General features: G+C 39.1%; 2 protein-coding genes across 2 annotated transcripts in view; both read right to left on the bottom strand.

Annotated features, from left to right (window-relative positions):
• Window positions 1-6,002: 6,002 nt before the first annotated feature.
• Window positions 6,003-27,038, bottom strand: part of LOC148775050 (complement factor H-related protein 4-like) — a 77,206-nt gene continuing 56,170 nt past the window's right edge. The window contains exons 5-6 of the mRNA XM_088845166.1: window positions 6,928-7,110; window positions 6,003-6,199 (exon numbers count right to left, since the gene is read on the bottom strand). Of these exons, the coding sequence (XP_088701292.1) occupies window positions 6,003-6,199; window positions 6,928-7,110 (380 nt within the window). The remainder of the gene's footprint in view (window positions 6,200-6,927; window positions 7,111-27,038) is intronic.
• Window positions 8,463-25,199, bottom strand: LOC148775051 (complement factor H-like; the record flags this gene model as incomplete). The annotated part of the gene is made up of 4 exons (XM_088845072.1): window positions 8,463-8,654; window positions 21,373-21,551; window positions 22,598-22,774; window positions 25,016-25,199. Coding segments are annotated over 4 exons (732 nt in total), but the record flags the coding sequence as incomplete, so codon positions are not given.

The following is a 27,038-nucleotide window of genomic DNA, read 5'->3' on the forward strand; positions in this document are numbered from 1 at the left end:
CAGCTTTTGGAGTATACTTAGCACCCTGGAGGAGGCCCACACAGTGAGGTCAAGGGTAGAAAAAGAGAGGAACAATGAACTTGGAGCTCTGGCTTTATTAGGGTCTGAGAGTGGGTGCCTGTGATTTTCAGGTTCACTCTTTATTGGTGACTTTAAAGTGCAAGAGTGGAAATTAGAGGCAAGGGAAGGGGAAAGAAGTCAGTTACCTAGGGCACTCTTGGAGTGCCCTAGGCTGCAAGGCTCCAAAAAGGAGCCTTGCCCACACATGCATCAGGTGAAAGGCAGACAGATGTCTGTTCCGACTGTGGTACCTGCAGTGGCCCCTGAATTATTCTAGCATCTCTCAGTCATATTCCAGGAGCCCATGGAACCACCATCATAGACAATCACCCACAGAGGAGAGTCCTTATGTGAAAGTCCAGGTTTTCACAGGAAAAGTTCCAGCACAGCATGGGAGAAAGAAGAATATGAGTTTGAACTCGTGAACTGGGTAATAGGAACGGCTCGACCTTACCTACATTTCCCTCCTCATCAAGGAAGAACAGCTTAAGGCTAATAGAAAACTCTTCAGCACCAACCCCCCCCCCCGATTTCTCCCACAGGGGAAATGGAGAGTGTGTGAATGATCATGTAGCTTCCCCAGCTGTGTGGGATCTACCCAAAGGCCCATTTCCCTCTCATTCCATCCAGAGTACTTAATACTGAGCTATATGACTGCTAGTTGTGAAGAAGCTATGAAATTAGTACACAGGACACTTATAGGGCATTGAAGGGAGGCTAATCCTACTAACTGCATTGCAGACTCCATCAGAGCACTCACTCAAAAGCTGCTGGGATTGCCTCACCTTCACTGGTCTCTTGAATGCTTTGTCTACCTCACTCATTTCCCACATCCCTTACCATGGTGTGTATCCTGGGCACAACTAACATTATAGGCAAAAGAAACTTTGATAGACATCTCCTGAGCATGCACACAAATTTGGGTGAGATCTTTGGCCCAGGAAGAGAACAGAAAATTAGGAAGTAGTGCTATCTTGAGAGGCTATCAGAACCCATCCTGGTGCCTTGTAGCACCTAGACAAGGCACATGAGTTCAGAAATTCTACCAAAAGATGGAAAAGCAGCATGAGCAGGTGTCCACATAGAACTGAGACATACTTAGAATATCTAACAGAGCTGAAGGAAGTTGTCTGTCTCACAAAGGAGACTAGTACTTTCACTGCAAACACAATACAAACTTCAAGGAACATGAAATCAAAAGAACAAGGTGCCAACAAAATGTCATAAAAATCTTCAGGATTCACCCCGAGATTGGAGGTTTGTGATTTATCTATTGGAGAATTCAAAATAGCTGCTTTAAATGACTCAGTGTTCTGGAAGAAAATACAGGAAGACAATTGAACAAAACCAGGAAAAAAATACATTAACAAAACGAGCAGTTTAATTAAAAGAAAGAAATATTAAATAAAAAAACACCAAACAGAGATTCTAATGCTGAAGAATCCAAGAATGAAATGAAAATACATTATAGAGCATTGACCACAGAATAAAACAAGTGGAGTCTGTGAGATAGACGACAGATACATTGAAGTTATCCATTCACAGGAGAAAATAATCAAGACCACACACCTCTCAAGACTGTGCATTATTAATTCACAATCTTAAAACATTAAAATAAAAACAGTTATCTGTGGACATATAATTCCAAGTTGCTAGTTAATATTTTTTCAAGAAATGTAATGAAATATAAGAAAACTAAATCCAAAGTGCTTTGTATACAATTTTAACTTTTAAGCAAATCTTTTACCTGATCACCAAAAATCAACAAATACTTGAAATAAAAAAATAGGCACTTTAATTTACAACATGTTTCCTATGTATACACTTAGAATCTTTGAGACACTATGTTGTATATCAAATCATTCTATAATCCAATATAATGCCATGATAACAATTTTTTTCTAGCTCTAGGATAAGTTAAATATCGACTAAAATAGCATTTTATATAGGTTCAGTTCAGTTCAGTCGCTCAGTCGTGTCCGACTCTCCATGAACCCATGAATCACAGCATGCCAGGCCTCCCTGTCCATCACCAACTCCTGGAGTTCACTCAAACTCATGTCCACAGAGTCGGTGATGCCATCAAGCCATCTCATTCTCTGTCGTCCCCTTCTCCTCCTGCCCTCAACCTTTCCCAGCATCAGAGTCTTTTCCAGTGAGTCAACTCATCGCATGAGGTGGCCAAATTATTGCAGTTTCAGCTTTAGCATCAGTCCTTCCAATGAACACCCAGGATTGATCTCCTTTAGAATGGACTGGTTGGATCTCCTTGAGGTACCAGGGGCTCTCAAGAGTCTTCTCCAGCACCACAGTTCAAAAGCATCAATTCTCCAGCGATCAGCTTTCTTCACAGTCCAACTCTCACATCCATACATGACCACGGGAAAAACCATAGCCTTGACTAGACGGACCTTGGTTGGCAAAGTAATGTCTCTGCTTTTTAATATACTATCAAGGTTGGTCATAACTTTCCTTCCAAGGAGTAAGCATCTTTTAATTTCATGGCTGCAATCAGCATCTGCAGTGATTTTGGAGCCCAAAAAAATAAAATCTGACACTGTTTCCACTGTTTTTCCATCTATTTCCCATGAAGTGAAGGGAACAGATGCCATGATCTTTGTTTTCTGAATGTTGAGCTTCAAGCCAACCTTTTCACTCTCCTCTTTCACTTTCATCAAGAGGCTTTTGAGTTCCTCTTCACTTTCTGCCATAAGGGTAGTGTCATCTGCATATCTGAGGTTATTGATATTTCTCCTGGAAATCTTGATTCCAGCATGTGCTTCATCCAGCCCAGTGTTTCTCATGATGTACTCTGCATATAAGTTAAATAAGTAGGGTGACAATATACAACCTTGATGTACTCCTTTTCCTGTTTGGAACCAGTCTGTTGTTCTGTATTCAGTTATAACTGTTGTTTCCTGACCTGCATACAGGTTTCTCAAGAGGCAGGTCAGGTGACCTGGTATTCCCATCTCTTTCAGAATTTTTCACAGTTTATTTTTATCCACACAGTCAAAGCTTTTAGCATAGTCAATAAACCAGAAATGACATTTTTCTGAAACTCTCTTGCTTTTTTGGTGATCCAACACAGGTTGGCAATTTGATCTCTGGTTCCTCTGCGTTTTCTAAAACCAGCTTGAACATCTGGAAGTTCACAGTTCACGTATTGCTGAATCCTGGCTTGGAGAATTTTGAGCATGACTTTCCTAGAGTGTGAGATGAGTGCAATTGTGCTGGAGTTTGAGCATTCTTTGCCATGCCTTTCTTTGGGTTTGGAATGAAAACTGACCTTTTCCAGTCCTGTTCCACTGCTGGGTTTCCCAAATCTGCTTTCATATTGAGAGTAGCACTTTCACAGCATCATCTTTCAAGACTTGAAATAGCTCAACTGGAATTCCATCATCTCCACTAGCTTTTTTCGTAGTGATGCTTTCTAAGGCCCAATTGACTTCACATTCTTGGATATCTGGCTCTAGGTGAGAGATCACATCATCGTGATTATCTTGGTCGTGAAGATCCTTTTTGCACAGTTTTTCTGTGTATTCTTGCCACCTCTTCTTAATGTCTTGTGCTTCTGTTAGGTCCATACCATTTCTGTCCTTTATTGAGCCCATCTTTGGATGAAATGTTCCCTTGGTATCTCTAATGTTTTTGAAGAGATCTCTAGTCTTTCCCATTCTATTGTTTTCCTCTATTTCTTATCTCTCCATGCTCTTCTTTGTAACTCTACATTCAAATGGGTATATCTTTCCTTTTCTCCTTTACTTTTCACTTCCCTTCTTTTCACAGCTATTCGTTAGCCCTCCTCAGACAGCCTTTTTGCTTTTTGCATTTCTTTTTCTTGGTTATGGCCTTGATTCCTGTCTCCTGTACATGTCATGAACCTCCGTCCATAGTTCATCAGGGACTCTGTCTATCAGATCTGGCCCCTTAAATCTATTTCTCACTTTCACTCTATAGTCATAAAGGATTTTATTTAGGTTTTGACTGAATGGTCTATTGGTTTTCTCCACTTTCTTCATTTCTATGTCAATTAAACTTTTATTTAAAAACAAATTATTTTAAAGATTTGCCAAAACTTTTTAGGTGAAAGTTGATTTTGAACAGAGTCTATAAATTACACTCATCTGTACACAGAATGACAACAAATGAAGAAAAATGATAGAACTGATCTTTAAGAATCACCATTTTCTAGACAACAGTGAACTAACTGCTTGCAGCCTTGGATCATAAATAGATTTTACAACCATTAGTTGAAAATTTTGGAGAAATAATATCTACTACAATGTTAACATTTGCAGCAAAGATAACTTGTCAATTTTAACAATTTCATTTAAAGGTGAGAAAACCAGCTGTTACTAGCAATTCAGATTTAAATCAATTATCACCAATGGTGATGGCCATGCTTCTTAGACTCAGAAGGTCACTTGACTTGATTCAGTACAAAGTAATAAGATACCTTAAATATTTTAGCTTATTTATATCTCTATTTTAACAATAAACTTTTTATGATATTTAGAAACTTAAAATGTTTATAGTTAACTGATTTAAGCGTAATATGCTGTTTAAAATGTATGAACATAAAAATCACTTTTCAGACTGGTGGTGAAGGTTTCTAAAATGCTCTGTACCAGCAAAATCAGGAAAACATTACTAGACTTGGAGTCCATTACCAAATCAATCTCTAAATCTCATGTTGTGTCACTTTGCATATTTCTTTATTGTAGAAAATATTTTGTGGTTCAAAGCTGTTATATATTAAAGACAGAAACATTCAAGAAGTCATGTAAGTAAAAAGAAGTTAAACACATTTTACACCTATTATCTGTGAATTCAACTCTAGCTATACTAAATATTTTCTTACAGTTTTTGCAAATATTTTTCTATAAAAAGTTTATTCAGTGTTTAAAGCAGAGTGTCTTTATGTGTGTGTGTTTATATTTAATGTTGAAGTTTTTAATCACTTATATGCCATGTTATAGAAGTTATGCGATGTGATTCTCATTGTTCTTTATTTGAATTACTATGTGTATTTTGATAAGCATCCTGTAAAATATTATGAGATCCAACCAGTCCAGCCTAAAGGAAATCTGTCCTGAATATTCATTGGGTGGACTGATGCTGAGGCTGAAACTCCAATATATTGGTCACCTGATGTGAAGAGCTGACTCATTTGAAAAGGCCCTGATGCTGGGAAAGATTGAAGGAGGGAGGAGAAGGGATAGACAGAGGGTGAGATGGTTGGATGGCATCACTGACTCAATGGACATGAGTTTGAGTAAACTCCAGGAATTGCTGATGGACAGGGAGGCCTGGAGCGCTGCAGTGCATGGGGTCGCAAAGAGTCAGACACGACTGAGTGACTGAACTTTACTGAAACTGTTATGTGTTTCATCATTTTTGGTTTATTCATCTATTGATAGATGAGCAAAAGTAAGGTAAACTACTGATATTTGATTGCTGACGTAAGTATGACATAGTTTGCTTTTATATGTTTGTTAAGCGATATTATCAATATTTTAAATTTTTTCCATTTCTTTCCACACATTTTTTCCCATGTATTCTAAAACAGAGTTTCAGAAACCCTGAGATGTAATGGAGAAAGTTTTAAGAAAGTTAGGAAACTGATGGATGTAAGGAGGCATGGAAGTGATTGAATCTAATTTCTTCCTGTAAATGTTTCATGAACAGGACATGTAACATTTTGATATTCCAAGTTTAATGAGGTACTTTTAAGAAGTGATTCATTGGTCTCCCATCTCTCAATTACATTGGTCTCCCATCTCTCAATTACATTGTCCCCATAATATTTAACACAAATCTGATTTATGATTCAAGATGAGTTAAAAAAATACTTGATAAAATAAACAGAATTGAATTAATAAGGAGAAATCTGAATACGTGTGCTTATTTCAGTTTTACAACTTCATTTAGTCAATGATTTATTCACATCGAGGATACACGACCTTTCCTTCCTGACAAGTTGTTCGAAATGTATGATGTGGTGTCACTCGACGATAACCATGTTGACACATAAATTCAATATTATCCTCTGTTCTAGAGTAAAATTTTTTATCGTGTTTCCATCTTAACTGTATGCGATGTTTTTTCATTGTTTCTTCTGAAATTACACATGCCTCTAAAGTTAAAGAAAATAAACATGAACCTTTGAGTAATATGCAGATATTTTCTACAGAATTTCAAGGTTTCAAAAACTTTGGTCAAATACCTTTCCAAACCAATACACTGAAAATGTATAACGTAGGTATCATCATCGGAGAAGGCAATGGCAAGCCACTCCAGTACTATTGCCTAGAAAATCCCATGGATGGAGGAGCTTGGTAGGCTGCAGTCCGTGGGGTCGCTAAGGGTCGGACATGACTGAGCGACTTCACTTTCACTTTTCACTTTCTACTTTCACACATTGGAGAAGGAAATGGCAACCCACTCCAGTGTTCTTGCCTGGAGAATCTCAGGGTCGGGGGAGCCTGGTGGGCTTCCGTCTATGGGGTCACACAGAGTCGGACACGACTAAAGTGACTTAGCAGCAGCAGCAGCAGCAGGTATCATCATATTAACAAAATTAATGTTATAAGAATGAGATACCTTGTTCATTGTAATCATTAAATGTTCTAATGAAAGATTCATAATGTCTGTTATCATTTGAAGAGCTTTCATAAAGGAGCCATTGTTGCTCGAACATGAAATTTTCTATCTTTTTATCTATATACAGATATTAATACTTGGTGGTCAAGCATGCAACTAAATGGTTGTTATTTAACCCATAAAAACCCTATTATAAACAGTTAAACATCATGCTGAGTACAAGGATTATCCCAGGATCCAAGAGAAGTTGAAAGCATTTACCTAAGCACTTTGGTGGTTCTGACCACTCTCCATTCTGACATACTACTTTTCTGTTTCCCCGAAGTTCATAGTAGGCCTGACACTGGTACTCAACAATCATTCCTGGATGATATACCGATTGCTGGAGTGAGGTAATGTCTCCATTGTCTATTGGTGGAGGAGGCCCACATTTTCCTTGAGAGTCTAAAAAATAATGGTGTTTGCTTTATTCAAAGAACACCCTTACAGTTTTAAATAAATAAAAATGCAGCCAAATATGTCATATCAAAACTTAAGTTTTCTGATGACAGAAATGATTTGTAGAAGGAATTTTAATCACTTAATCAGAAATATGCATTCTAAGACCCTATTTTTACCACTCTGGAAGCACATATAGCACTTTAACAAATATGTCTGCTTTGCAGTGTCTTGATGTTCAAACATGTTTTCTTTCAGAGTATATGCTGGAAAGATGGATAGCTAAGATAAAAAAAAAATACCCTTTTATACAACATGTTGCAGTATCTTTGAAAGGAAACTTTGCCTTCCATTTCTGGACAAGATGAGGTAAAAATATTTGTGCTTATAGCATCTGCTAAGTATTTTTTTTTTTTTTGGCAAATAAAGGTTCTTAACATATTATGAAAACCAACACAGGAGACTGAAACAAGTAATAAGTCAATCTGCTTAGGGGCTTTGGGATTCAAAGACTTACACTGAAGAGAGTCCTTGGGGTTTTCGTTTTTGTCTTCTATGTATCCTGAATGAACCACTGAGACAGACACCCAGAAATAATACAAGTTCAGAAAGAAAAAAACTGTCAGGAAGCAGTTGATCTCTTTAAGAAAAGGCCCAGAAAAGAGTAGTCTAGTGTTGGGGTCCTTTAATAGACTGGGACCTGGTGGTCCCGAGAAGATGATAAGAAAGTGAAGAAAAGAAAGAGGCTGATATTCCCTAGTTTACACAGAAAACAAATAAAGTCCTTGGCACAGGACTTGCGTCTCCCACGAAGGCACCAGGCACCCTCTCAAGGGGGTGTGAAGGCACAGGGCGCCTTCTTGAGAGAGTCTTAGAAGCCTGGGCAGGAGAAAGGCAAGACAGGTCTCTACGCTCTAAGGAATCAGCCGAGGAGAGAGAAAGAGAGAAAGAAAGAAACACACGGGGACCCAAGCTCTGATGGAGCAAAGACATTTAATGATTTCTCTGTGAGTATATAAAGGCTGTGGTACAAGAAATTTCTTTCAACAATGATAAAGATCAGAAAACCAAATGTACAGTAACCATTACCAAGGGAACCAGGGGTTAATAATGGTCACAAGGTCAGGAGACAATCCATATCTCAAGAAAGAGGATCGAGACTAAGCAGTTTTGTTATAAAGAGAATGTTTACTAAAGGAGACCCAAGCCTGTCTCACACAATGACCTTAGTTCCTGGGAACAGTGTGCCGTTCTGCTTAAAAAGAAACAAGGACTTGTGAGAAACATCACATAGGAATCCTCCTGTTAAACATTCCCTGACAGACCAGCAAGACACAAACAATTTTCACAATACTGACTTAGTCTAGAAATACTACACGAAGTGCGCACACTAAGTCCTTGTGTGTACCAGAACCCAGAGACCCCACAGAGATGAAGCCAGAATTGTGCCTCAGTGTCTCCTGCAGATGTACGGTGAGCAGTGCACTGCTACAGGGGCAGGGGCTCTGGGTGCAGTAGACCTGGGTCTTCATAAGCCCTCCTGGAGGAGGCTGCAATTAACACCACCACGGAGCTGCCAGAGCTTACACAGGACTGCAGAAACAGACTCTCATAGGGTACAAACAAAACCTTGTGCACAACAGAACCCAAGAGATAGAATTAGTGACCCCACAGGAGACTGACCCAGTCTTGCCCGTCAGTGTCCAGGAGTCTTCAGCAGAGGCATAGGTTGGTGGTGGCCTGCTGCAGGTTTGGGGGCATTGAGTGCAGTAGTGTATAAGACCTTTTGAAGGAGGTCACCAGTATCTTCCTTATCTCCACCACAGTTTGTCCACAGGTCAAAAAAACAGAAAGGGAACACGGCCCCACCCATCAAAAATTTGTCTAAAGATTTACTGAGCATGGCCCCTTCCATCAGACCAAGGCCCAGTTTCCCCATGAGTCAGTCTCTCTCATCAGGAAGCTTCCATAAGCCTCTTATTCTCATCCATCAGAGGGCAGACAAAATGAAAACCACAATCACAGAAAACTAATCAATCTGATCACATGGACAACAGCCTTGTATAACTGCAAGAAAGTCTGAGCCATGCAGTATAGGGCCACTCAAGATGGACGGATCATGGTGGAGAGTTCTGACAAAATGCAGTCCACTGGAGAAGGGAATGGCAATCCACTTCAGTATTCTTGCCTTGAAAACCCCATGAACAGTATGAAAAGGCAAAAAGATAGGACACTGAAAGATGAACTCCTAAGGTGGGGAGGTGCCCAATATGCAGGAGATCAGTGGAAAAATAATTCCAGAAAGAATGAAGAGATGGAGAAAAAGCAAAAACAACACCCTGTTTTGGATGTGACTGGTGATAGAAGTAAAGTCTGATGCTGTAAAGAGCACTATTGCATAGGGACCTGGAATGTCAGGTCCATGAATCAAGGCAAATTGGAAGTGGCCAAACAGGAGATGGGAAGAATGAAAATCAGCATATTAAAAATCAGCAAACTAAAATGGACTGGAATGGGTGAATTTAACTCAGATGACCAGTATATCTACTACTGTGAGCAAGAATCCCTAAGAAGAAATGGAGTAGCCATGATAGTCAACAAAACAGTCTGAAATGCAGTGCTTGATGTAATCTCAAAAATGACAGAATGATTGCTGTTCATTTCCAAGGCAAATCATTCTCTATCACTGTAATCCAGGTCTATGCCCTGAACAGTAATGTTGAAGAAGTTGAAGTGGAAGGGTTTCCTGAAGATGTACAAAATCTTCTAGAACTGACACCCAAAAAGAGGTCCTTTTCATTATAGGGGACTCGAATGCAAAATTGGGAAGTTGAGATACCTGGAGTAACAGGCAAATTTGGCATTAGAGTACAAAATGAAGCAGGGCAGAGAGTAACAAGAGTTTTGCTAAGAGAACACCCTGGTCATAGCAAACACCTTCTTCCAACAACACAAGTGAAAACTCTATACATGGACATCACCAGATGGTCAATAACGAAATCAGACTGATTATATTCTTTGCAGCCAAAGATGGAGAAACTCTATATAGTCAGCAAAAACAAGACTGGGAGTTGACTGTGGCTCAGATCATGAACTCCTTGTTGCCAAATTCATACTTAAATTGAAAAAAGATGTGAAAACCACTAGACCATTCAGGGATGACCTAAATCAAATCCCTTGTGATTATAGAGTGGAAGTGAGAAATAGATTCAAGAGATGAGATCTGATAAGACAGAATGCCTGAACAACTATGGACAGAGGTTCCTGACTTTGTGTAGGAGGCAGGGATCAAAACCATCCCCAATAAAAATAAATTTAAAAAGGCAAAATGGTTGCCTCAGGAGGTCTTACAAATAGCTGAGAAAAGAAGAGACACTAAAGTCAAAAGAGAAAAGGAAAGATAAAACCATTTGAATGCAGAGTTCCAAAGAATAGCAAGGAGAAATAAGAAAACCTTCCGCAGTGATCAGTGCAAAGAAATAGAGGAAAACAGTGTAAGAGGGTGGGAATGCAAACTAGTACAGCCACTATGGAGAACAGTGTGGAGATTCCTCAAAAAACTGGAAATAGAACTGCCATATGATCCAGCAATCGCACTCCTGGGCATACACACTGAGGAAACCAGAATTGAAAGAGACACATGTACTCCAATGTTCATCGCAGCACTGTTTATAATAGGCAAGACATGGAAGCAACCTAGATGTCCATCTGCAGACGAATGGATAAGAAAGCTTTGGTACATATACACCATGGAATATTCAGTTCAGTTCAGTTCAGTTCAGTCGCTCAGTCGTGTCCGACTCTCCGCGACCCCATGAATCACAGCACGCCAGGCCTCCCTGTCCATCACCAACTCCCGGAGTACACTCAAACTCATGTCCACAGAGTCGGTGATGCCATCCAGCCATCTCATTCTCCGTCGTCCCCTTCTCCTCCCGCCCCCAACCTTTCCCAGCATCAGAGTCTTTTCCAATGAGTCAACTCGTCTCATGAGGTGGCCAAAGTATTGGAGTTTCAGCTTTAGCATCAGTCCCTCCAATGAACATCCAGGATTGATCTCCTTTAGAATGGACTGGTTGGATCTCCTTGCAGTATAAGGGACTCTCAAGAGTCTTCTCCAACACCACAGTTCAAAAGCATCGATTCTTCGGCGATCAGCTTTCTTCACAGTCCAACTCTCACATCCATACATGACCACGGGAAAAACCATTGCCTTGACTAGACGGACCTTGGTCGGCAAAGTAATGTCTCTGCTTTTTAATATACTATCAAGGTTGGTCATAACTTTCCTTCCAAGGAGCAAGCATCTTTTAATTTCATGGCTGCAATCAGCATCTGCAGTGATTTTGGAGCCCAAAAAAACAAAGTCTGACACTGTTTCCACTGTTTTTCCATCTATTTCCCATGAAGTGATGGGACCAGATGCCATGATCTTTGTTTTCTGAATGTTGAGCTTCAAGCCAACCTTTTCACTCTCCTCTTTCACTTTCATCAAGAGGATGGAGTATTACTCAGCCATTAAAAAAAATGCATTTGAATCGGTTCTAATGAGGTGGATGAAACTAGAGCCTATTATACAGAGTGAAGTAAGCCAGAAAGAAAAACACCAATACAGCATACTAACGTATATATATGGAATTTAGAAAGATGCAGATGATAGCCCTGTATACGAGACAGCAAAAGAGACACAGATGTATGGAACAGTCTTTGGGACTCTGTGGGAGAGAGTGAGGGTGGGATGATTTGGGAGAATGGCATTGAAATATGTATGTTGTCATATGTGAAATGAATCGCCAGTTCAGGGTCGATGCATGTTATAGGATGCTTGGGGCTGGTGTGTGGGGATGACCCAGAGGGAAGATAAAGGAAGGAGGGAGATGGGAGGGGGGCTCAGGAAGGGGAACTCATGTACACCCAGGGCGGATTCATGTCAATGTATGGCAAAACCAACCAATATAATATTGTTAAATAATTAGCCTCCAATAAAAAAAAAAAAAGAAATAGAGGAAAACAATAGAATGGGAAAGACTAGAGATCTCTTCAAGAAAATTAGAGATATTGAAGTGGGAGATATTAAAAAGAGGTGGCAAGAGTACACAGAAGAACTATACAAAAAAGATCTTCATGACCCAGATAACCACGATGGTGTGACCACTCACCTAGAATACAAAGTAAAGTGGGCCCTAGGAAGCATCACTGCGAACAAAACTAGTGGAGGTGATGGAATTCCGGTTGAGCTATTTCAAATCCTAAAAGATGATGCTCTTTAAGTACTGCACTCAATATGCCAGCAAATTTGGAAAATTCAGCAGTGACCACAGGGCTGGAAAATGTTAGTTTTCATTCCAATCCCAAAGAATGTTCAAACTACAGTACAATTACATTCATATCACACACCAATAAAGTAATGCTCAAGCTTCTCCAAGCAAGGCTTCAACAGCACGTGATCTATGAAATTCCTGATGTTCAGACTGGATTCAGAAAAGGCAGAGGAACCAGAGATCAAATTGCCGACATTTGTTGGATCATCGAAAAGGCAAGAGAGTTCCATAAAATAATCTACTTCTGCTTTATTGACTACACAAAAGCCTTTGTGCATCACAACGAACTGTGGAAATTAACTAGATGGTAACATCTGACCTGCCTCCTGAGAAATCTGTATGTAGATCAAGAAGCCACAGTTAGAATAAGACAAGGAAGAACAAACTGGTTTCAAATCAGGAAAGGAGTACATCAAGGATGTATACTGTCATCCTGCTTACTTAACTTATATGCAGAGTACATCATGCGAAATTCCAAGCTGGATGAAGCAAAGCTGGAATCAAGATTTCAGGAGGAATATCAACAACCTCAGGTATGCAGATGACACCACCGTTATGGTAGAAAGTGAAGAACTAAAGAGTTTCCTGATGAAACTGAAAGAGGAGACTGAAAAAGTTAGCATAAAAATCAACATTCAGAGAACCAAGGTCAAGTGGTCATCTGGTCCCATCACTTCATAGCAAATAGATGGGGAAACAATGGAAACAGTGACAGACTTTATTTTGGGGGGCTCCAAAATCACTGTAGATAGTGACTGCAGCCATGAAATTAAAAGAAACTTACTCCTTAGAAAAAAGTTATTACCTACCTAGACAACATATTAAAAAGCAGAGATATTACTTTGCCAACACAATTCCATCTAGTGAAAGCTATTGTTTTTCCAGTTATCATGTATGGATGTGAGAGTTTGACTATAAAGAAGGTTGAGCATCGAAAAATTGATGCTTTTGAACTGTAGTGTTGGAGAAGACTCTTGAGGGTCCCTTGGAATGCAAGGAAATCAAACCAGTCAATCCTGAAGGGAATCAGTCCTGAATATTCATTGGAAGGGCTGATGATGAAGTTGAAACTTCAATACTTTGGCCACCTGATGCAAATGACTGACTCTTTGGAAAGGACCCTAATGCTGGGAAAGATAGAAAGTGGAAGGATAAGGGGATGACAGAGAATGAGGTGGTAGGATGGCATCACCGACTTGATGGACATGAGTTTAGTTAAGCTCTGGGAGTTGGTGACGGATGGAGAAAACTGGCGAGCTGCAGTCCATGTGGTTGCAAAGAGTGAGACAACTGAGCAACTGAACTGAACTGATTTAGTCTAGAAACACACGATGGCAGAAACTTAAGGCCAATTCTTTCCATGCCTTGATCTACAGGGTCCAAGTAAGCAGCCCACTTTTCCATCCACATAATAAAAGGACTGCCCTTTCTCCTGGCATCAGAGGAGGCCAGGTGGGAAACTTGGACTTGCACCCTACAGACAGTAATGGAGGCCTGATTAATGAAGCAGTCCAATAACATCCTTAGTCTCAATATATAAAAGCTCAAGTGTCCAAATACAGTTGAATATCATTTATCAGACCAAAGACCAGGTAAACTCAAAAGAGAAAAAACAATCAACAGAAGACAACACTGAGATGACACAGATATTGAAATCATTGGATGTTTGTTTTTAAAAATCTAGTCCAATTGGTAGAACTAGAAAATAGATTATTAGAAAACCACATGGCTCAACAATATATTGCAGATGGCAAAAGTATCAATAAGCTTGAATACTAACTAACTTTGAAAATAGACTGAAAAGAAAATGGATATAGCTTCAAGGACCTGTGCGAAGATAGCAAAGAATTATTGAACATGAAGTTGAAAATAAAGAATAAGAGATAAAAAATAATAATAAATGGCTGAGTTCCCTGTGCCATCTTTTTTGGATGGGATGCTGGGAAAGGTTGGGGGCGGGAGGAGAAGGGGACGACAGAGAATGAGATGGCTGGATGGCATCACCAACTCTATGGACATGAGTTTGGGTGAACTCCGGGAGTTGGTGATGGACAGGGAGGCCTGGCATGCTGTGATTCATGGGGTCGCAGAGAGCCGGACATGACTGAGAGACTGAACTGAAATGGAAAGGAAATCCAAAAAAACGGGATTACACATTAGTGTATATGTGTAGCTGATTCACTTTGATATATGGTGAAACTGACACTATATTGTATAGGAAATACACTCCAAAATTATTTTTTTAATATAATGGCTGATAATTTCTCTATAGGGCTCATGACTTAGTGACTAACCAAAAACAGCTACATATTAAAACTGCTCAGTGAATTCCAAATGGGATGGAGCCAAAGAATTTAATGTCAAGATGCATCATAATCAGTTCCTGTTGTGTTGTTCAGTCGCTCAATTGTTTCTGACTCTTTGCTACCCCATGGACTGTAGCAAGCCAGGCTTCCCTGTCCTTCATTAACTCCCGGAGTTTGCTCACAGTCATGTCCATTCTGTCGATCATGCCATCCAACCATCTCATCTTCTGATGTCCCTTCTCCTCCTGCCCTTAAACTTTCCCAACATCAGGGTCTATTCCAATGAGCCAGCTCTTCTCATCAGGTGGCCAAAACCTGAAGCTTCAGCTTTAGCATCAGTCCTTTCAATGAATATTCAGGACTGATTTCTTTTAGGATTGACTGGCTTGATCTCCTTGCAGTCTAAGGGACTCTAAACAGTCTTCTCCAGGACCACACTTCAAAGTATCAATTCTTTGGTACTCAGCCTTCTTTGTGGTCAAACATTCATATCCATACATGACTCCTTGAAAAACCATAACTTTGACAATAAGAACCTTTGTTGGTAAAGTGATGTCTATGCTTCTTAACATGCTGTCGAGGTTTCCATAGCTTTTCTTCCAAGGAGCAGGTGTCTTTTAATTTCATGGCTGTAGTCACCATCCACAGTGATTGTGAAGCCAAGAAGAATGAAGTCTCTCACTGTTTCCATTTTTCCCCATTTTTGCCATGCAGTGATGGAACCCGATACCATTATCTTCATTCTTTGAATGTGGTTTTAAGCTAGCTTTTTCAGTCTCCTCTTTCACCATCATCAAGGGGCTCTTTAGTTCATCTTTGCTTCATGGCATTAGTGTGATGTCATCTGTGTATCTGAGATTGTTGGTATTTTTCCTGGCCATCTTGATTCCAGCTTGTGCTTCTTCCAGCCTGGTATTTTTTATGATGTTAAATTAGCAGGGTGACAATATACAGCCTTGACATACTCCTTTCCCAATTTTGAAGCAGTTTGTTGTTCCATTCTGATTCTAACTGTTGCTTCTTGACCTGCATAAAGGTTTCTCAGGAGGCAGGTAAGGTGGTCAAGTATTCCCATCTCTGTAAGAATTTTCCAGTGTTGTGAACCACACAGTCAAAGAATTTAGTGTAGTCAATGAAGCAGATGTTTTGTGCATTGTCTTTGCTTTTTCTATGATCCAACAGGTGTTGTCAATTTAATCTCCAGTTCCTCTGCCTTTCTAAATTTAGCTTGTACATCTCGAAGTTCTCAGTTCACATGTTGTTGAAGTTTAGTTTGAAGGATTTTGAGTATTACCTTGCTAGCATGTGAAATGAGCCCAGTTGTGTTGTGGTAGTTTGAACATTGTTTGGCATTGCCCTTATAGAAATTGGGATAAAAACTGACCTTTTCCAATCCTATAGCCACTGCTGAGTTTTCCAAATTTGCTGGCATATTAAGTGCAGTACTTTCACAGTATCATCTTTTAGGATTTATTTTTGTGTATGGTGTTAGAAAGTGTTCTAGTTTCATTCTTTTACAAGTGGTTGACCAGTTTTCCCAGTACCACTTGTTAAAGAGATTGTCTTTTCTCCGTTGAATATTCTTGCCTCCTTTGTCAAAGATAAGTTGTCCATAGGTGCGTGGATTTATCTCTGGGCTTTCTATTTTGTTCCATTGATCATTATTTCTGTCTTTGTGCCAGTACCATACTGTCTTGATGACTGTAGCTTTGTAGTAGAGCCTGAAGTCCGGCATGTTGATTCCCCCCATTCCATTCTTCTTTCTCAAGATTGCTTTGGCTATTGAAATTTTCCCTTGCTATCTCTAATTTTCTTGAATACATCTGTAGTCTTCCTTATTTTATTGCTTTCCTCTATTTTTTTGTATTGCTCACTTAACAAGGCTTTCTTATCTCTCCTTGCTATTCTTTGGAATTCTGCATTCAGACAGTTATATTTCCCCTTTTGTCCTTTGCGTTTTGCTTCTCTTCTTTTCTCAGTTATTTGTAATGCCTTCTGAGACAGCCATTTTTCATTGTTGCATTTCTGCTTCTTGGGGATGGTTTTGCTCACTCTCTCCTGTACAAAGCTACAAACCTCCATCCATAGTTCTTCAAGCACACTCTCAGATCTAATCCCTTGAATCTTTTTATCCCTTCCACTATATAATCATAAAGGACCTAAATGGCCTAGTGATTTTCCCTGCTTTGTTCAAGTCTGAATTTCACAATAAGGACCTCATGATATGAGCCACAGTCAGCTTCCAGTCTTGGTTTTGCCAACTGTATAGAGCTTCTCTATCTTTGACTGCAAAGAATATAATCATTCTGATTTCAGTACTGACCATCTCATGATGTCCATGTGTAGAATTGTCTCTTGTGTTTTTAAAGTTGTGTTTGCTATGACCCATGTCTTCTCTTGTCAAAACTCTTTTAGCCTTTCCCCTGCTTCATTTTGTACTCCAAGGCCAAACTTGCCTGTTACTCCAGGTATCTCTTGATTCCTACTTTTGCATTCCTGTCCGACTTCACTTTCACTTTTCACTTTCACACATTGGAGAAGGAAATGGCAACCCACTCCAGTGTTCTTGCCTGGAGAATCCCAGGGATGGGGTAGCCTGGTGGGCTTCCATCTATGGGGTCACAGAGAGTCGGACATGACTGAAGTGACTTAGCAGCAGCAGCAGCCCCTATATGAAAAGAAGATTTTTTTTGTTTGTTTGTTTAGATATTTCAATCTAGAATGTAATGTAGGTCTTCATAGGACCAGTCAGCTTCATATACTTTGACATTAGTGGGTGGGGTATAGACGAGGATTACTGTGATTTTAAGTGACTTGCCTTGGACATGAATGGAGATATAGTTTTGTCATTTTTGAGAATGCACCAAATTTCAGACTCTTTTGTTGGCTGTGAGGGCTACTCCATTTATCCTAAGGAATTCTTGCCTATAGTAGTAGATATAATGGTCATCTGAATTAAATTCGCCAATTCCTGTCCATTTCAGTTCACTGATTCATGTCTTGATGTCATGATAAGTACCATACATTTTTTATGTCTAGAGTTTTATAGTATAGTCTGAAGTCAGGGAGTGTATTCCTCCAGCTCCATTTTTCTTTCTCAGGATTGCTTTTGCTACTTTGGACCTTTTGTGTCTCCATAGAAATTTTAAGTTTTTTTTTCCTAAGTCTGTGAAAAATTGCCATTGGTAATTACATGCAGATTGCACTGAATCTGTAGATTGCTTTGGGTAGTACAGTCATTTTGACAATATTGATTTTTCTAATCAAAGATAATGGTATATACTTCCTCTGTTTTTGTCTTCAATTTCTTTCATTAGTGTACTACAGTTTTCAGATTACAGATCTTCTGTCTCCTTAGGTTTATTCCTAGGTATTTTATTCTTCTCCAGAGAAGACATGTAGATGGCCAAGATTCCCATGAAAAGATGTTCATGTCACTAATTATTAGAGAGATTCAAATCGAAACTACAACATGATATCCCTTAACATGAGTCAAAAGAGCTACCATCAAAAAATCCACAAACAATATGCTGGAGAGTATGTGGAGAGAAGTTAACCCTCCTACACTGTTAGTTGATATAGCCAGTATGGAGAACAGTATGTACAATCCTTTGAAAACTAAAATAGAGCTACCATATGACCCTGCAATCTCGCCCCTGGGCATGGATTTGGTGAAAAATTTGGTCTAAGAGGAAACACACACCCTAATGTTCATTGCAGCACTGTTTACAATAGTCATGATAGGGAATCAACCTAAATGTTCAACAACAGAGAAATGGATCAAGAAGATGTGGTACATGAAACTAGAGCCTATTATACAGAATGAAGTAAGCCAGAAAGAAAAACACCAATACAATATACTAACGCATATATATGGAATTTAAAAAGATGCAAATGATAACCCTGTATACGAGACAGCAAAAGAGACACAGATGTATAAAACAGTCTTTGGGACTCTATAGGAGAGGGTGAGGGTGGGATGGTTTGGGAGAATGGCATTGAAACATGTATATTATCATATCTGAAACGAATCGCCAGTTCAGGGTCGATGCATGTTACAGGATGCTAGGGGCTGGTATGCGGGAATGACCCAGAGGGAGGATAAGGGGAGAAGGGAGGTGGGAGGGGGGTCCGGGAGGGGGAACTCATGTACACCCGGGGCGGATTCATGTCAATGTATGGCAAAACCAACCAATCTAATATTGTAAAATAATTAGCCTCCAATAAAAATTAAAAAAATAAGAAGATGTGGTACATATATACAATGGAATATTACTCATCCATTAAAAGAATGAAATAATGTCATTTGCAGAAATATGGATGGACCTAGAGACTGTTACACTAAGTGAAGTTAGACAGAGAAGGAGAAAGATTGTAAGACATCACCTATATGTAGAATCTTAAAAGAAATTTTGCAGACAAACTTATTTATGGAACAGAAACAGATTCACAGACTTAGAGAAGGAATTTATGGTTGCCAGGGGGAATGATGGGAGAAGAGATAGTTAGGGAACTTGGGTGGACATGAAAACACTGCCATATTTAAAGTGGATGACCAATAAGGAACTACTGTATAGCACAGGGAACTCTGTGGAAGTAACATGGCAGATTGGATAGGAAGGGACTTTGGGAGAATGGTCACATGTGTATGTGTGGCTGAGTCCCTTCTCTGGTTACCTGAAGTTAGCACAACAGTGTTAATCAGCTATATGCCAATACTAAATAAAAAGTTAAAAAAGATGCATCATAATCAAATTCCTGAAACTTACAGAAAAATCTAATAAGCAGCTTAATAGATATGCAATACTTATTTGGGATAAATATTATGCAATACATATTTGGAAAAAAAGATTCAAGCATCAGTGGAAATTTCATCGATGACCATAGAGCCAGGAAGAAGTGAGAACATTTTTCCAAAGCTGGATGAAAATAATTGTCAACTCCAAATTCTATATCTTGTAAACTATCCTTTTGAATTAAAGGGAGAAAGAAAGAAAGAAATTCCCGGACAAAGCAAAACTGAGAGAATCTGTCTCCAGCAGAACTATACTTAAGAACTTATCATAAGAAAGCAAAATAAAAAAAGAATTGAGATTTTTAGAATGGAGATTATTTTTTTAATAAGGGTAAATATAATGAGTATGATTTCCCTGTTGATTTTATTATAGTTGTGCAAAATTGTCATCTGATATGATGCTCAATGTATATAGAGAGAATACTAGAGACATTTATGCTAAAAATGTGGGGGGAAATCTAAATGGAAGTAAGCACTGGAAACGGAAAAATCTAAATGAAAATAAGCATTCCCCATTTCATCTGAGGTGGTAAAATGTCAGCAACAGTAGGGAGTGATAAACTACCAATGTGTATCTTAATACTTAGAGAGACTACTAAAAAATCCATGCGAAGACATAGTGTTAAAAACAGTGCAGATCAAAGTTAAACTATTTTATAACGTTCAAAAATCCACGAGGAAGACAAGAAAAGAAAAAGGTTGAGAAATGACAGAAACACACACAAAACAAATAAGAAAATGGCAGCCTGTCCCTAACAGTTAATAAATCACTCTAAATATAAATGGTCCTAAATATATCAATTAAAAACCTGAAAATGGTAGGGTAGACACCTAAACAAGACTCAGCTGTATGTTGTCTAAAAAAAAGTCGTTTCAAACAGGAAAACATGCTCAAGTAGAGATTGCAAAATTACACACCAGGCAAAAGTTCACTTGAAAAACTAGAAGTGGCTAATGTACTTCTCGGTTTGGATTCCCATCCTGTCTGATCTCTAAACACTGAAGTGTTCCAGTACCAAGTTTCAGACAATTTTTATGTGTACACTAATTTCCTGAGTGATTTCAGCTAGTTATTGTTCAGTCGCCAAGTCGTGTCTAACATTTTGCGACCCCACGGACTGCTCATGCCAGGTTTCCAGGTCCCTGACCTCTCCCGGAGTTGCCCAAGTTCATGTCCATTGAAATGGTGATGTCACCCAAACATCTCACCTTCTGTCACCTTCTTCTCCGTCTGCCTTCAACATTTCCCAATAACAGGGTATTTTCCAATGAATCAACTTTTCACATCAAGCTTAGCTTGGAGAATTTTGATCATAACCTTACTAGCATGGGAGATGACCACAATTGTCCGGTGATCTGAACATTTTTTAGTACTGCCTTCTTGGGAATTGGAATGAGGATTGACCACTCCTGTGATCACTGCTGGGTTTCCCAAATTTGCTGATGAAATGAGTGTAGCACTTTTGTAGTATCATCTTGTAGGATTTTAATTAGCTCTGCTGGAACTTAGCTAATAACCTACCTTTAAATATCATCCATAGGTACAGCTGCCCACATCTATCTGTAATTATAGTATCTTTTACACATTTATTCTTCAGAAAACAACTGACTATCTTAATGTTTAAGACAGGAAATGTCCCGTGATTCCAACTGCTCAAACCTGGTCAACACTGTCAAAATAAACATGTTAGATTACATATTCAGACCACAAAAGAACTGGATTTTCAGGACCATTCTTTTTGCACCTAAAAATTATTCCAGAAAAGCTACTTCATCCTAATTTTGTATCAATATATTTTGTTCTTAATATATTCTCTAAATTGGGTGGACAGGGTGAGTAAGGTACTCTACCTTTGCACTGAGGTGGTTTTGTCCAAGTTCCATTTAAACATACTACATCTATCTCCCCGAAAAGGTTATAATTCCCGATGCATTCATAACGTGCTTTCTCACCACTTTGATATCTAGACTTCTGATTTTGTATAATAGCATTTTCCACTTGAGGTGGATTCACACAGGAAACATCTGAATAGAAAAGTAAAAAAAGTATCTCTAATATAATGATGATCATGAACAGCAAGGAGGAAATAGAATGTTAAACATATTCCATGGTCATTTTGATTCATCAGTTAATCTATCATGAAAGACTGCTAATTGTCATCAGTTTATAGGTAAGGTTAAGGGAAAGGAAATAAAGCAATATTTTTCAGCATGAATTAAACTGTATCTTAAATCTCTCCTCTATACTTCACTAGAAAAGTGATACATAATTTTTAGGCCACTGGGAAAAAAATGTTTTCCTGGAAATCTCTTTTTGAGGTAGGTAAAATAAAAATTATAAAGTATATAAATTCAAAATGAATTTATAAAACAGAAGGAAAACATAAAACATCACTTGATATCAAGATTTGGTTTACATTCATCCTGTTTATGAAATATAACTTTAGGGTCTTTCAGAAAATAAACACAGTAGGTTCTTCTTTAGAGACTTAATAAAGAATTAACACATTTTGAAGAATACTATAGTTGCAGGGAGAAGATGATTAATTAAATATCTGAGCAGAAAATCTGGAAAGATAATAGAAAAATAAAGTATAAATTTACAAAACTATACTTTAATGATGTTTTGGGGCAAATGCTAAGGACACCACCATCAATGATGTGCATTCCACAGTGTGACTCAGGGGATGTAGAGGCTGTAACTACAAGAGGCTGTAGCCGTGGGTCCTAAACTGAAATATACACAGAATTCCTTGGGAATCATCAAAACATTGTCAGTGTTGCAGCTTCAGAGGTTTAGATTCAACAAGTCTGAGTGAGCCTGTGAATCTGCTTGCATACCTAACAGTTTACAGAATGTGCTGAGAATGCTCTGCCAAGACTGTGCTTTGAGAACTATTGGGCTACAACACCAAAAACCGGGAACACAAGTCCATCCCTTTTTATGGTCAGCCACAGACTGTTTGACCTGGCCTAAAAGTAATCTATGTCCATTTAATGATAGTGGAGGCAATTTTCTACATTATATTATTTCAGGTACTTATATCAATTTAAAAATTTTACCAAAGTACCTCTGCATGCTGGCCTTCCTATCCACTTGCTCTTAATACACTGTATAGTATTAGATCCATCCAACTGATAATATGATAGACACTTAAAAGCCACTTCTTCTCCTGACCTATAGAAATCTTTCTCCTGATCTATGAGTACAGCATCATCAAAGGTGGGCAAGTTAACACAATTTGTGCCTGAAAGAAAAAAGAATATGCATTTGTTTAGTATATCTTTAAAGATTCATAGCAACCACTGGTTATATACCAGAAAATAAATAGTTACGTATCAAACCGATGAATATTGTACAGCATTTCTCTTATACCTTGTGACAAGTGTCAGAAATCTTTATTTAGTCACATTGACCATCTCTATATTATCAAAACTACAACATGGGAATGGTGACATTCTAAGAGGTCTTAGAGCTGCATACTTCTCAAATATAAATTCTCTTCTCCCATGACAGCCCACTTAAATTATGAATGTTTCTATTTTTTGCTTTTATCAAAATATGTTACCTTGAGTCATGTTAAATGTCTTAGAAAATTGCATATTACAAAGAACTGATTGACAAATTAACAGCAAATTGAGTAGTGATAAGGGCAGAGTTCAGCCAGCCACAGTAAAGGAACAGAGACCAGAAATCTGTGATGTATATCAGAGGATGTTCAAACTGCTGATAATTTAGTTAGTGTTATCAAATTGCCAACCTCCATTGGATCACGGAAAAAGCAAGGGAATTCCAGAAAAACATCTACTTCTGCTTCATTGACTAAGCTAAAGCCCTTGATTGTGTGGATCACAACAAACTGTGGAAAATTCTTGAAGAGATGGGAATACCAGACCACCTTACCTTCCTCCTGAGAAAACTCTATGCAAATGAAGAAGTAACAGTTAGATCTGTACATGGACAATTGGCTCAAAATTGGAAAAAGAGTAATTTAAGGGTGTATATTGTCATCCTACTTATTTAACTTACATGCAGAGTACATCATGCAAGATGCCTGGCTGGATGAAGCACAAGCTGGCATTAAGGTTGCCAGAAGAAATACAAATAACCTCAGCTATGCCTCAGATGACACCACCTTAATGGCAGAAAGTAAAGAGGAACTAAAGGGGCTCTTGGTGAAGGTGAAAGAAGAGACTGAAAATGCTGGCTTAGAACTCAACATTCAAAAAATGGAGATCATGGCACCTGGTCCCATCACGGCATGGCAAATAGATGGGGAAAAAATGGAAACAGTGACAGACTTCATTTTCTTGGGCTCTAAAATCACTGCAGATTGTGACTGCAGCCATGAAATAAAAAGACACTTGCTCCTTGGAAGAAAAGCTATGACAAACCTCGACAGCATATTAAAAAGCAGAGCCATTACTTTGTTGTCAAAGGTCCAGCTAGTCAAAGCTATGACTTTTCCAGTAGTCATGTACTAATTTGAGAGTTGGACAATAAAGAAGCCTGAGTGCCAAAGAACTGATAATTTTGAACTGTGGTGCTGGAGAACTCTTGAGAGTCCCTTGCACTGCAAGATCAAGCCAGTCAATCCTAAAAGAAATCTATCCTGAATATTCATTGGATGGACTGATGCCAAAACTGAAGCTCCAATACTTTGGTCACCTGATGAAAGTGAAAGTGAGTGAAGTCACTCAGTACTGTCTGATCCTTTGAGACCACATGGACTGTAACTTACCAGGCTCCTCCGTCCATGGGATTTTCCAGGCAAGAGTACTGGAGTGGGTTGCCGTTTCCTTCTCCAGAGGATCTTCCTGACTCAGGGATTGAACCCAGGTCTCCCACATTGTAGGCAGATGCTTTGCCATCTGCGCCATCAGGGAAGTCACCTGATACAAAGAGCCAACTCACTGGAAAAGACTCTAATGCTGGGTAAGATTGAGGGTAGGAGGAAAAGGGGACCACAAAGGATGAGATGGTTGAATGGCATCACCAATTCAATGGACATGAGTTTAAGCAAACTCCAGGAGACAGTGAAGGACAGGGATGCCTGGCTTGCTACAGTCCATGGGGTTGCAAGAGTCAGAAAAATTCTGGATGACTTAACTACAACAATAAATCAAACTTTTCCTGGTAGCTCAGATGGTAAAGCATCTGCCTACAATGCAGGAGACCCGGGTTGGATCCTGGGTTGGGAAGATCCCCTGGAGAAGGAAATGGCAACCCACTCCAGTATTCTTGCCTGGAGAATTCTACGGACTGAGGAACTAGGTAGGCTACAGTCCATGGGGTCGCAAAGAGTCACACATGACTGAGCGACTTCACTTTATTATTTCTAGGTTTATTAATTCTCTACCAGGATTCAGAACTTTCCATAGATACCTTGTTAAATTCTAGAATTACTGCTTAATTTCATATTTAGGCCATTTCTGCTTTGAATTAAAAGATACTTGTCAGCTTAAGAATAAAAGGAAAAACACTATACTTATGCAATCTTGTGGATGAGACCATTTCCCTCCTAAACATCTCATAGAAGCGGGTCCATCAGTTCCAAACCCTTCATCACAGTCGTAAGTAACTTCTTCTCCATATTGGTAACTGTCTTTCTTGTGAGATACAACACCATTCTGAATATAAGGTGGAAGTCCACAAGGAAGTCCTGGGAAGAAATGAAAAAAATGATTTCATGTTTTGCTAACTTTGAAATTTAATTTGATGTAATGGCCAACATATTTGGTAATTTTACTTGAAAATAATCATTATACAGGAACTTTCATGACATGGGAGGAAAGTGCACAAATTTTTCCTAAAATCACCATTCTGGTGTGTATCCACTTGAGCAAGAACTTGAAACAAAAATTACCAATATATGAAAGAAACCATCAGTGCTTCTCTAACCAATCATGAGTAATAAAAGAAAAACACGTTGAGACTCCACACATCTCAGGGAATGTACTATATATCATAAGAAATTAAAAGGGACATTTTAGGGAAGACATTGGACATATTTTTGAAACTTGAATAGATAGGAATATAAATAGGTTTACTAATATGAATCAGTTCAGTTCAGTCACTCAGTCTTAGCGACCCCATGAACCACAGCACGCCATGCCTCCCTGTCCATCACCAACTCCCGGAATTTACTCAAACTCATGTCCATCGAGTCGGTGATGCCATTCAGCCATCTCATTCTCGTTCGTCCCCGTCTCCTCCTACCCCCAATCGCTCCCAGGATCAGAGTCTTTTCCAGTGAGTCAGCTCGTCGCATGAGGTGGCCAAAGTATTGCAGTTTCAGCTTTAGCATCAGTCCTTCCAATGAACACCCAGGATTGATCTCCTCTAGAATGGACTGGTTGGATCTCCTTGCAGTGCAAGGGACTCTCAAGAGTCTTCTCCAGCACCACAGTTCAAAAGCATCAATTCTTCGGCGCTCAGCTTTCTTCACAGTCCAACTCTCACATCCATACATGACCACGGGAAAAACCATAGCCTTGACTAGACGGACCTTTGTTGGCAAAGTAATGTCTCTGCTTTTTAATATGCTATCTAGGCTGGTCATAACTTTCCCTCCAAGGAGCAAGCGTCTTTTAATTTCATGGCTGCAATCAGCATCCGCAGTGATTTTGGAGCTCAAAAAAATAAAGTCTGACACTGTTTCCACTGTTTCCCCATCTATTTCCCAAGAAGTGATGGGGCCAGATGCCATGATCTTCGTTTTCTGAATATTGAGCTTCAAGCCAACCTTTTCACTCTCCTCTTTCACTTTCATCAAGAGGCTTTTGAGTTCCTCTTCACTTTCTGCCATAAGGGTGGTGTCATCTGCATATCTGAGGTTATTGATATTTCTCCCAGCAATCTTGATTCCAGCTTGTGCTTCTTCCAGCCCAGCGTTCCTCATGATGTACTCTGCATATAAGTTAAATAAGCAGGGTGACAATATACAACCTTGAAGGACTCCTTTTCCTATTTGGAACCAGTCTGTTGTTCCATGTCCAGTTCTAACTGTTGCTTCCTGACCTGCATACAGGTTTCTCAAGAGGTAGGTCAGGTGGTCTGGGATTCCCATCTCTTTTAGAATTTTCCACAGTTTATTGTGATCCACAAAGTCAAAGGCTTTGGAATAGTCAATGAAGCAGAAATAGATGTTAGATGTTTTTCTGGAACTCTCTTGCTTTCTCCATGATCCAGCGGATGTTGGCAATTTAATTTCTGATGCCTCTGCCTTTTCTAAAACCAGCATGAACATCTGGAAGTTCACAATTCACATATTGCTAAAGCTTAGCTTGGAGAATTTTGAGCATGACTTTACTAGCGTGTGAGATGAGTGCAATTGTGCGGTAGTTTGAGCATTCTTTGGTATTCCCTTTCTTTGGGATTGGAATGAAGACTGACATTTTCCAGTCCTGTGGCCATTGCTGAGTTTTCCAAATTTGCTGACATATTGAGTGCAGCACTTTCACAGCATCATCTTTCAGGATTTGAAATAGCTCAATTGGAATTTCGTCACC

The sequence above is a fragment of the Moschus berezovskii genome, chromosome 17 (assembly GCF_049115385.1).
Source record: "Moschus berezovskii isolate FMDL1 chromosome 17, NW_MosBer_1.0, whole genome shotgun sequence".
NCBI classification, from domain to species: Eukaryota; Metazoa; Chordata; class Mammalia; order Artiodactyla; family Moschidae; genus Moschus; species Moschus berezovskii.